Source organism: Neoarius graeffei, chromosome 24, assembly GCF_027579695.1.
Source record: "Neoarius graeffei isolate fNeoGra1 chromosome 24, fNeoGra1.pri, whole genome shotgun sequence".
Lineage (NCBI taxonomy): Eukaryota > Metazoa > Chordata > Actinopteri > Siluriformes > Ariidae > Neoarius > Neoarius graeffei.
The window spans coordinates 597,550-610,326 of record NC_083592.1 but is presented as its reverse complement, the minus strand read 5'-3'; the positions used below and the strand labels follow the sequence as shown (position 1 = coordinate 610,326).

The window sequence follows — 12,777 nt, the reverse complement described above, 5'->3', positions numbered from 1 at the left end:
AATGACATGTCAGTGCCAAGGGACATTGTTTTTCTTTTAAAATAAAATCTGTATACAGTATACAGGGACAAACATGAACAAGCAAACATTCGAACATGTCCTGTGTGGAGATTATCTGTCAGTATAAAGGAGTTTATTTTGGGGTTTGTTTGGCTTTTATGATGAGAACTGATCAGTTAATGATGTAATGTACTGTAAAATAGCTTACAGCTAGTATTAGTCATTGCGAGTGAAACAGTGTGTGTGTGTGTGTGTGTGTGTGTGTGTGTGTGTGTGTGTGTGTGTGTGAGAGAGACAGGCCAGAGATGGACTCTGAGTGGACGATCATCCGTGAGCCGGTGGAGTCGAACTCAATGGTTTTTAAGGGTCTAATTCCGCAAACTAAGTATCAGTTCATCATCAGATCTGTAAACCAGTATGGTATCAGTCATCCCAGCCCAGTCAGCCACCCCATCCGCACCCTTGGTAAGCCTCGCCCACCACACCACTCACCAATCACACACAGACCACTGCACAATCGCCTTGTGTCTCTATATCCCTAATGTTATCATCACATCAGACCTTCACAAGTGGGATACTTACATTACACAGAGATTAAACACACACACACACACACACACACACACACACACACACACACACACACTAATCCCCCCAGGATTAACAGGGGTAATTGTGGGTAACACTGTGTTCAGTGGAATTACACAGGTCTGGGCCGATGTGTCAGTTTGATGTGATATATCAGTGATACAGTGATAATAATAATAATAATAATAATAATAATAATAATAATAATAATAATAATCACATTTACAGTCTGATATATGACTTTACAGACCTGAGAAATCAGACATCGCAACACTGTTCACTCGTGTCAGAGCTGCTTTTATAGGAAATTAATCAACACTTTCCGACCAATCACAATCCAGAATTTGACATCAGACAACACAAGCAAACAATTCTACATTATATATATATATGTCTATCTATCTGCCTATACAGTATATATATATAATACAGTGGTGCTCGAAAGTTTGTGAAACCTTTAGAATTGTCTATATTTCTGCATAAATATGACCTAAAACATCATCAGATTTTCACACAAGTCCTAAAAGTAGATAAAGAGAACCCAGTTAAACAAATGAGACAAAAATATTATACTTGGTCATTTATTTATTGAGGAAAATGATCCAATATTACATATCTGTGAGTTGCAAAAGTATGTGAACCTTTGCTTTCAGTATCTGGTGTGACCCCCTTGTGCAGCAATAACTGCAACTAAACGTTTGCAGTAACTGTTGATCAGTCCTGCACACCAGCTTGGAGGAATTTTAGCCCATTCCTCCGTACAGAACAGCTTCAACTCTGGGATGTTGGTGGGTTTCCTCACATGAACTGCTCGCTTCAGGTCCTTCCACAACATTTCCATTGGATTAAGGTCAGGACTTTGACTTGGCCATTCCAAAACATTAACTTTATTCTTCTTGAACCATTCTTTGGTAGAACGACTTGTGTGCTTAGGGTCGTTGTCTTGCTGCATGACCCACCTTCTCTTGAGATTCAGTTCATGGACAGATGTCCTGACATTTTCCTTTAGAATTCGCTGGTATCATTCAGAATTCGTTGTTCCATCAATGATGGCAAGCCGTCCTGGCCCAGATGCAGCAAAATAGGCCCAAACCATGATGCTACCACCACCATGTTTCACAGATGGGATAAGGTTCTTATGCTGGAATGCAGTGTTTTCCTTTCTCCAAACATAACACTTCTCATTTAAACCAAAAAGTTCTATTTTGGTCTCATCCGTCCACAAAACATTTTTCTAATAGCCTTCTGGCTTGTCCACATGATCTTTAGTAAACTGCAGACAAGCAGCAATGTTCTTTTTGGAGAGCAGTGGCTTTCTCCTTGCAACCCTGCCATGCACACCATTGTTGTTCAGTGTTCTCCTGATAGTGGACTCATGAACATTAACATTAGCCAATGTGAGAGAGGCCTTCAGTTGCTTAGAAGTTACCCTGGGGTCTTTTGTGACCTCGCCGACTATTACACGCCTTGCTCTTGGAGTGATCGTTGTTGGTCGACCACTCCTGGGGAGGGGAACAGTAGTCTTGAATTTCCTCCATTTGTACACAATCTGTCTGACTGTGGATTGGTGGAGTCCAAACTCTTTAGAGATGGTTTTGTAACCTTTTCCAGCCTGATGAGCATCAACAACGCTTTTTCTGAGGTCCTCAGAAATCTCCTTTGTTTGTGCCATGATACACTTTCACAGACATGTATTGTGAAGATCAGACTTTGATAGATCCCTGTTCTTTAAATAAAACAGGGTGCCCACTCACACCTGATTGTCATCCCATTGATTGAAAACACCTGACTCTAATTTCACCTTCAAATTAACTGCTAATCCTAGGGGTTCACATACTTTTGCCACTCACAGATATGTAATATTGGATCATTTTCCTCAATAAATAAATGACCAAGTATAATATTTTTGTCTCATTTGTTTAACTGGGTTCTCTTTATCTACTTTTAGGACTTGTGTGAAAATCTGATGATGTTTTAGGTCATATTTATGCAGAAACATAGAAAATTCTAAAGGGTTCACAAACTTTCAAGCACCACTGTGTGTGTATGTATATATATATATATATATATATATATATATATATATATATATATATATATATATATATCCCACTCGCCCCTCCTTTGGGTGGTATTTTTTTCCCCTCAAGCTTGGGCCCTCGACCAGAAGCCTGGGAGTTTGGAGTTTGAGGGTCCTGCGCAGTATCTCAGTTGTTCCTAGGACTGCGCTTTTCTGGACAGAGATCTCAGATGTTGTTCCTGGGATCTGTTGGAGCCACTCTCCCAGTTTGGGAGTCACTGCACTAAGGGCTCCTATCACCATGGCGACCACTGTTATCTTTATCTTCCACATCTTTTCTAGTTCTTCTTTCAGCCCTTGATACTTCTCGAGCTTCTCAAGTTCCTTTTTCCTGATGTTATTGTCACTTGGTATTGCCACATCTATGACCACAGCCTTGTTCTCCTGTTTGTCCACCACTATCATGTCCGGTTGGTTAGCCATTACCAGTTTTTCTGTCTGTATCTGGAAGTCCCACAGGATCTTAGCTTAGTCATTCTCAACCACCTTCAGAGGTGTGTCCCACTTTGACCTTGGGACTTCCAGTCCATACTCGGCACAGATGCTTCTGTACACTATGCCAGCCGCTTGGTTATGTTGTTCCATGTACACTCTTCCTGCTAGCATCTTACACCCTGCTGTTATGTGCTGGATTGTCTCAGGATCATCTTTGCACAGTCTGCACCTGGGGTCCTGCCTCATGTGGTAGACCCCAGTCTCTATTGATCTTGTGCTTAGGGTCTGTTCCTGTGCAGCTATGATTAGTGCCTCTGTGCTGTCTTCCAGTTCAGCTTTATCCAGCCACTGGTAGGATTTTTCAATATCAACCATTTCTTCTATTTGCCAGTGTTACATCCCATGCAGTGGTTTGTCTTTCCATGATGGTTCCTCTTGCACTTCCTTCTTGGGTTTCTGCTGCCTGAGGTATTCACTAAGCACTTCATCATTTGGGGCCATCTCCCTGATGTACTTATAGATCTTTGTTGTTTCATCCTGGATAGTGGCTCTGACACTCACTAGTCCTCGGCCTCCTTCATTCCTCTTAGCATACAGCCTCAGGATGCTGGACTTGGGGTGAAACCCTTGTGCACTGTCAGGAGTTTTCTTGTCCTGATGTCAGTGGCCTCTATCTCCTCCTTTGGCCAGCTTATTATGTCAGCAGGGTATCTGAAGACCAGTAGGGTGTAGGTATTGATGGCCTGGACCATGTTTTTCCCATTCAGCTGACTTCTCAGGACTTGCCTTACCCTCTGTAGGTATTTGGCTGTTGCTGCTTTCCTAGTGGCCTCTTCATGGTTCCCATTTGCCTGTGGGATTCCAAGGTACTTGTAGCTGTCTTCCACATCTCCTATTATGCCATCTGGTAGCACCACCCCCTCAGTTCTGACTGCTTTCCCTCTCCTTGTTACCCTCTGGGCACACTTATCTAGTCCGAATGACATTCTGATGTCGTTGCTGTAGATCCTGGTGGTGTGGATCAGTGAGTCAATGTCTTGCTCAGACCTGGCACACAGCTTGATGTCATCCATGTAGAGAAGGTGGCTGATGGTTGCTCCATTTTGTAGTCTGTATCCATAGCCACTCTTGGTGAGGATCTGGCTGAGGGGGTTCAGTCCTATGCAGAACAGCAGCAGGGACAGGGCATCCCCTTGGTATATGCCGCACTTGATGGTGACCTGTGTTATTGGCTTAAAGTTGGCTTCTAGGGTTGTTTTCCACAGCCTCGTTGAGTTCTTGATGAAGGTTCTGAGAGTCCTGTTGATGATGTACAGTTTCAAGCATTCCAGGATCCACATGTGAGGCATTGAGTCATAGGCTTTCTTGTAGTCAATCCAGGCAGTGCACAGATTGGTATGTCTGGTTCTGCAGTCTCAAGCTACTGCACTGTCTACCAGTAGCTGATGTTTTGCTCCTCTGGTGTTCCTAGCATTCCTTTCTGGGTCTCGCTCATGTATTGAGTCAGGTGCCTACTCATCTTATCCACTATGATGCCTGACAGGAGCTTCCATGTTGTGCAGAGGCAGGTTACCGGGTGGTAGTTGGATGGGACTGCTCCCTTCTGTGGGTCCTTCAGGATCAGGACTGTCTGACCTTCAGTCAGCCATTCCAGGTCAGTCCCATCCATGAGCAGCTGGTTCATCTGAGCTGCCATCACTCATGTACTGAGGTTAGCTTCTTTAGCCAGTAGGCATGAACCATATTTGGGCCTGGTGCTGTCCAGTTCTTCATTTTTGATGTCTGCCAAAGTGATGGTTATTGTTTCTTGTTCAGGGAGATTGCTGTATTTGGCTCTCAGGTACAGTGGTGCTTGAAAGTTTGTGAACCCATAAGCATTTTCTATATTTCTGCATAAATATGACCTAAAACATCATCGGATTTTCACACAAGTCCTAAAAGTAGATAAAGAGAACCCAGTTAAACATATGAGACAAAAATAAAAAAAAAAGTCTGATCTACGTAACATGTTTGTGGAAATGTATCATGGCATAAACAAAGGAGATTTCTGAGGACCTCAGAAAAAGTGTTGTTGATGCTCATCAGCCTGGAAAAGGTTACAAAACCATCTCTAAAGAGTTTGGACTCCACCAATCCACAGTCAGACAGATTGTGTACAAATGGAGGAAATTCAAGACCATTGTTACCCTCCCCAGGAGTGGTCAACCAACAAAGATCACTCCAAGAGTGAGACATGTAATAGTCGGTGAGGCCACAAAGGACCCCAGGGTAACTTCTAAGCAACTGAAGGCCTCTCTCACATTGGCTAATGTTAATGTTCATGAATCCACCATCAGGAGAATACTGTACAACAATGGTGTGCATGGCAGGGTTGCAAGGAGAAAGCCACTGCTCTCCAAAAAGAACATTGCTGCTCGTCTGCAGTTTGCTAAAGATCACGTGGACAAGCCAGAAGGCTATTGGAAAAATGTTTTGTGGACAGATGAGACCAAAATAGAACTTTTTGGTTTAAATGAGAAGCATTATGTTCGGAGAAAGGAAAACACTGTATTCCAGCATAAGAACCTTATCCCATCTGTGAAACATGGTGGTGTTAGTATCATGGTTTGGGCCTGTTTTGCTGCATCTGGGCCAGGACGGCTTGCCATCCTTGATGGAACAATGAATTCTGAATGATACCAGCGAATTCTAAAGGAAAATGTCAGGACATCTGTCCATGAACTGAATCTCAAGAGAGAAGGTGGGTCATGCAGCAAGACAACGACCCTAAGCACACAAGTCGTTCTAACAAAGAATGGTTAAAGAAGAATAAAGTGAATGTTTTGGAATGGCCAAGTCAAAGTCCTGACCTTAATCCAATGGAAATGTTGTGGAAGGATCTGAAGCGAGCAGTTCATGTGAGGAAATCCACCAACATCCCGGAGTTGAAGCTGTTCTGTATGGAGGAATGGGCTAAAATTCCTCCAAGCCAGTGTGTAGGACTGATCAACAGTTACCAGAAATGTTTAGTTACAGTTATTGCTGCACAAGGGGGTCACACCAGATACTGAAAGCAAAGGTTCACATACTTTTGCCACTCAGATATGTAATACTGGATCATTTTCCTCAATAAATAAATGAGCAAGTATAATATTTTTGTCTCATTTGTTTAACTGGGTTCTCTTTATCTACTTTTAGGACTTGTGTGAAAATCTGATGATGTTTTAGGTCATATTTATGCAGAAATATAGAAAATTCTAAAGGGTTCTGTGATGCCGTGGCTGGCCACCACGTCATCACGTAAGTTCTCATGGCACCTGCCTTGAACTTTCAGGACGCTTTCTCCCCATTCAAACTGCCTCGTGGATTACTACCTGATAAAGACATTACAACGGACTGTCACGTGAGTTTACACAGTTTATATGTTGTGCATACATGTCAACCTATACGGAATGTCCGTATTTTATACGGATTTGATTCAATAAACGTAGTATACGGGCGTACAAATAAAGTTATACGGATTCTTTAAAAAAACTTCAATATTTATTTAGAGCTATAATCAATTCCCTTGATGATAAAAGAGTGCGTAACATTCATTTACAAACATACTGTACACCACAGACAGCCAGTAAAGAGTCTTATGAAATTGCGCGTTATCTTGTGGTAGCGAGACTTCGTTCCACTTTTGATCATGCGCACACCGCATTGCGAGAATCCCGCTAACCGGGAAGTAACATTTTGTCTGAAACGCATATTTCCACCTGAGCGACTTTCACTAGCGACTGAAAAGATTCTGAATGGGCACTCCGGCAAGATCAACACAGACACTTGCTGTGACGTGCAGCCTCGTGAGGTATTGGTGCAGAGCGCTAAAAAAGCTGTCATGGAGTACAATTCAGAACATTAGAGTGACACTTTGTGTTTTTGTCGAACATTGGAGCTTTGTATTCATTCTGAAGGTTTATTAGGGCCCGAGCCCTATGGGCGAAGGCCCTATTGTTCTTGTAAGAGTTCACTATTATTATTCTTCCGTCTTCTTCTTCTTCTTTATTTTTCTCCGCTGTTGGGCCATTTTCGGGGCGCTTGCCATGGGCGAAAACGCATGAAATTTGGCACCAGTTCTGAGAATTGCCACCGCTACTCAGAACCAAAAGCCCAAACTTGGCCGGGGCTCAGGGCCTCTATAGCGCCCCCTAAGTCGTTGTGATTTTGGCCTCCCGCATTAAGGTTGACATTAACTACATGGTTGCCATGTAGTTTGTAGTAGTGGCATGCAATTTGGTACGCATATGTATCTCGCTAAGCCGGACAAAAATGTAATGCCAATGCATTAGCCACGCCCAACAGGAAGTGAGGTAATTTCACTTTTGTGCAAAATGCATGGCCACGAAGACGGCGCAACTCCTCCTAGACCGTTCATAGGAATGTCACCAAAATTGATACACATCATCTACAGACATGGCTGACAAAAGTTACTAAATACGTTTCACGTTGGATAAACCGTTCAGAAGTTATACGTCAATCAATTTTCAATGCAAAATTTTACATGCTTAAAAATTCATAACAAATCTTCTAATTGCTCAAAACTGCTCATACTTCGCACGCACATCTCTCATTGGGCTTCTGACATGTTACCCAATTTCTGTGATATTTCGCCACTGGGGGCGCTATTTTTGGGCAAAAAATCCAATCTTTCCTCGAATTTGGTCAAACTTCACGGCCACCCTCTTACTACCTCCCATGTCATGTATACCACATTTTGGAAATTTTCGTCCATGGGGGCCGCTGTTTTTGGCCGACGCAATTGCTCCAAAACGGGTTTTTGGTAAATAATTCCATAATGCTTTTCCTTCACACCACTACCTTGTGATAGTACGTTGCTGTTGTAGACACTTATTTTGCCAACTCATAATCGCTCATGTACAGCATAGCGCCACCTACTGACATGGGAAAAACCAAAAAATTTATTCTTCAAAAATCTATGTCTCATCTTCTATTTACTCAATTGTCATCAAACTTCATACGCAAACTCTTCATAGCTCACCTGACATATATGCCAAATGTTGTGCACTTTCGCCACTGGGGGCGCTATTTTTGGGCAAAAAATCCGATCTTTCCTCAAATTTGGTCAAACTTCACGGCCACCCTCTTACTACCTCCCATGTCATGTATACCACATTTTGGGAATTTTCGTCCATGGGGGGCGCTGTTTTTGGCCGACGCAATTGCTCCACAACGGGTTTTTGGTAAATAATTCCATACTGCTTTTCCTTCACACCACTACCTTGTGATAGTACGTTGCTGTTGTAGACACTTATTTTTCCAACTCATAATCGCTCATGTACAGCATAGCGCCACCTACTGACATGGGAAAAACCAATAAATTTATTCTTCAAAAATCTATATCTCATCTTCTATTTACTCAATTGTCATCAAACTTCATACGCAAACTCTTCATAGCTCACCTGACATGTACGCCAAATTTTGTGCACTTTCGCCCCTGGGGGTGCTGGTTATGGCTAAAATGATATTGCAGCTTCTGATTTGTCAAACTTGGCAAGCAAACTCTTTACAAGACCCTTATTGGGGCGCTTGCCATGGTCGACGACGCACGAAATTTGGCTCCTTTTTCTTAGACTGCCACCGCTACTGAGAACCAGAAGCCCAGATCCAGGCGGGCCTCAGGGCCTCTATAGCGCCCCCCGAGCACCGTCCAGTGCGAGACCCTATTGTTACCATGTGTCCAATTCTGTGCTTTGTCGCCATTGTGGGAGTAATGTCTCTTGCCGAAGAAGCAGTGGAAGTTATTTCGCGGGGACGCATGCCCCCGCCCCCCTTGGCCGCTGGCGCGAGGGCCCGTCGAGGCCGCTTGCGGCTTTAATTGTTATTAATATTGAATAAAAAGTAGCTGGGATATATCATTGTTAATTATCATTCACATTTTAGGTAAATTATTTTAATTTGCATCTTATACGGATTTTATAAGGGAAATACGGATTTTGGAGGTTGGTTATACAGGTTTGATTGACCAAAGGTTGACATGTATGGTTGTGTTTCATGTGCAGTATTATCTTAACTCGGGTGCACACGGTTAAGTTTGCTGTCGAGCATTTTACATGTCTTAAACTCCGCGAAACGCCGACATAAACATTCCAGAGACACTGCAGCCGCGATATGTTTATTTAATCATTCTCGCGTGTAAACTTTCTTGCCAGTGTAATCAACATGTTTTAAAGCTATAAGAGTTTGCTAATGTCTATAAAATGTGTGATAACCAACTTACCAGTGCCGTAGTGTTTCCTCACTCTTGTAAAAGAGTCTGCACGGTCACTGTTGAGATATACTGGTGTTCTCAGGTTAGGCACGTTCAGGCATACACGAGCGCTGCGCGTACTTAATTATGGTATGTTCCAATTTGTGTTATCTTGTGTTTCAAGTTTATTTATGGTTTGATTATGATTTTAGTACATGTACTATTGGTTTTTATGCTAGCACATTTGATTTGTATTTCAGTATTTTGTTGTATTTATTTTCTTTTGCCTATTTCAGTGCTCCACTGTCAGTTTACCCCCATGTAATTTGTAACAGTGGTATGATCCATCGGGGGAACGAGTACTTGAACTCTGTTAAAAGAGTTACCTGGGTCAGTCTAGGGGGGCCAGCGATGAGTGCGGACCTGTGGGTGGTAGGCCTTGTTAACTCAGTGTCTGAGTGATTTTGTATGCGCTGTTGCTGTAGTTAGCTAGCTTTATTTCCAGTATTATTTTTTGCCTTTTTGTTTGACCATCGTGTCATTATTTATTTTCAGGGTTTTTTTTGATTCACTGTAAATATTCTGCATGGTTTTGGGAGCTGTCATTAGTTAAAAATAAATTTAACCATCCTTTGCGTACATCATCCTTCTCCTGACTCCTCATTGGTTACAAAGACTTGCCTTCCATGGTTACCCGTCTCTACAGGTTCACAAACTTTCAAGCACCACTGTACATTAGTAACTGAGCACTGTCATTATGTGATTTTTCCTTCTCCCATATCCCTTTCCAGTATTGGTCAGTCTCCAGCCTTGGTGGATCTGGAACCATGTTGTTATTACCCTGCCACTGGGTGTACACCTTTAATGATTGAGTAAAGAACATCCTATTTATTCTCCTGGCTTCAGCTTTGCTTGTGTACCTCCATAGATGGGTAGCCAGGGTTATGAGTCTTTGTTGAGTCTTTAGGGCCTCAGGTATGGACAGCTCGCTGTATTTCTTACATAGCCCTTTCCTTGTCATACCTTTCTAGAGTTCTGATAACTTGTTAACTTTTCTCCAGGTTACTTTGATCTTAGCCTCTAACCTTCTCTTCAATGGTGATATTGCACCTTATGGTTAGTGTCCATCTTATAACTGAGCATTTTCAGGATCACCGTTGCTGTGATGTATATCAGCTTGTTGGTCTCAGTGATGGTCATAGTAGGGATTGTTCATACTGCTGCATTCACATTTTCTCGGAGACTTTCAGGAGGTACTTCACACAGTCTTGGTAGTCGGGCACGGTGGTTCCAGGTGTTCAGATTTGCTTGCAAGGGTGTGTTGCTGGGGGGTTCCCAGTCTCAGTCTTTGAGTGTGGGGATGATTCCCCCCTCCCCCCGACCAGGCATCCTGACGCCTTTATTAACATCTCTTCAGTGAGGTGATATTTTCAGTTCACATTTTGATAGCTGAAGCCATTTCCCGTTATGAAGAACCTCCACTTTTTTTTTAAGCAGCTGAAGCCATTTCCCATTGTGAAGAACTTACACTTCCAGCTCCGATCACCAAGTAGCACTTCTGCTCATGGACATGTCATTTACAAAAAGACAATACTGCACAACACACCTGTTCTCAAAAACACACCTGAACTTCAGATCCGTGGCATGCCATTCAGTAGAGTTTGGATATGTGTGTGTGTGTGTGTGTGTGTGTGTGTGTGTGTGTGTGTGTGTGTGTAGCAGGTCCGGCTGAAGTGAGCAGTGGTGATGAGGAGCTCTACACGGATGATGTGGGGTTTGCTGTTGACTCAGATTATGATGTCTTTGTAGATGAGGTGTGTGATCTGAATTATATTAGTCAGACTCACTAACTGTTTATTTGCATTAATGATAGCAATGTGGATTTTTTTTATTCAGAATGCTAGCTTTAGTGCTGAACCACAGACTGGGTGTTTGAAAATGCTGATAATCTCCTTTTATTCACACTGTTTCCTCAGACATCAACAGATGTTAATTTAATTCAGTATTAAAGTCTCTTCAGTGAGGTGATGTTTCCAGTTTGCATTTTTACAGCTGCAGCCATTTCCTGTTATGAAGAACCTACACTCCCAGCTCCGATCACCAAGCAGTGCTTCTGCTAATGGACATGTAATTTACAGAAAGACAATACTGCACAACACACCTGTGCTCAAAAACACACCTGAACTTCAGATCAGTGACATGCCATTCAATAAAGTTTGGACATTAACGACTACCACACCCAGCATAAGCCCCACCCTTTCTAAAACAGCACCTCCCATCACACGCCCCCTGCTTTCTAAAACAGCCCTTCCCACCACCAGCCCTATCATCACATCCTGGAAAGGCATGGAGCCCCGTGTGTATGATGTGTCATGTGATGAGACAGTGTGCCCTCCGGACAGTTTCTGCAGTAATGACTACGACAGCGGAGGATCAAGATGTCACTGCAACCTTGGTCACCGTGGAAACCTCTGCTCCGAAGGTGACATGCTCTTTTATGTGACCTGCTCAATACCTCTTTTATTTTTGTATGTGTGCATGTGTATGACTCACGTGTGTTTTCCACATAGGTGTGTTGATACGGTTTCCAAGGTTTTACGGATTTTCTCACATGACTTTTGAACCCCTAAAGAACTCGTACCAGAGCTTCCAGATTACTCTGGAGTTCAAGGTCAAACACTTTCTCTCTCTCTCTCTCTCTCTCTCTCTCTGTTTCTCTTTCACTCACTGTTTCACTCTTTGTGCCTCTTTATAAGTTTCAGATAACACACAATATTTCCTTCAGAATGGAATGTCCACAGCTTAAAAAGCATGGTTATAATAAAAACAGCTTGTGTGTGTGTGTGTGTGTGTGTGTGTGTGTGTGTGTGTGTGTGTGTGTGTGTGTGTCAGGCGGACTCTGAGGATGGTCTATTGTTGTACTGTGGAGAGAATGAACGCAGTCGAGGAGATTTCATATCTCTTGCTCTGGTGCACAAGAAACTTCACTACAGGTCACATCCTCTACACCAACACCTCAACAGCTCCTCTAGAACCTCAGCAACTCCTCTAGAACCTCAGCAACTCCTCTAGAACCTCAGTAACTCCTCTACCACCTCAGCAACTCCTACAGAACCTCAACAACTCCTCCAGAACCACAACAACTCCTCTACCACCTCAGCAACTCCTCCAGAACCACAGCAACTCCTCTACAACCCCAGCAACTCCTCTACCACCTCAGCAACTCCTACAGAACCTCAACAACTCCTCCAGAACCACAGCAACTCCTCTACCACCTCAGCAACTCCTACAGAACCTCAATAACTCCTCCAGAACCTCAGCAACTCCTCCAGAACCACAGCAACTCCTCTACAACCCCAGCAACTCCTCTACCACCTCAGCAACTCCTACAGAACCTCAACAACTCCTCCAGAACCACAGCAACTCCTCTACCACCTCAGCA

General features: G+C 43.1%; 1 protein-coding gene across 1 annotated transcript in view; it reads left to right on the top strand.

Annotated features, from left to right (window-relative positions):
- Positions 1-12,777, top strand: part of LOC132872618 (pikachurin) — a 37,220-nt gene that overhangs the window by 10,657 nt on the left and 13,786 nt on the right. The window contains exons 8-12 of the mRNA XM_060907551.1: positions 299-465; positions 11,055-11,149; positions 11,388-11,817; positions 11,906-12,006; positions 12,228-12,328. Coding sequence (XP_060763534.1) covers positions 299-465; positions 11,055-11,149; positions 11,388-11,817; positions 11,906-12,006; positions 12,228-12,328 — 894 coding nt within the window. The remainder of the gene's footprint in view (positions 1-298; positions 466-11,054; positions 11,150-11,387; positions 11,818-11,905; positions 12,007-12,227; positions 12,329-12,777) is intronic.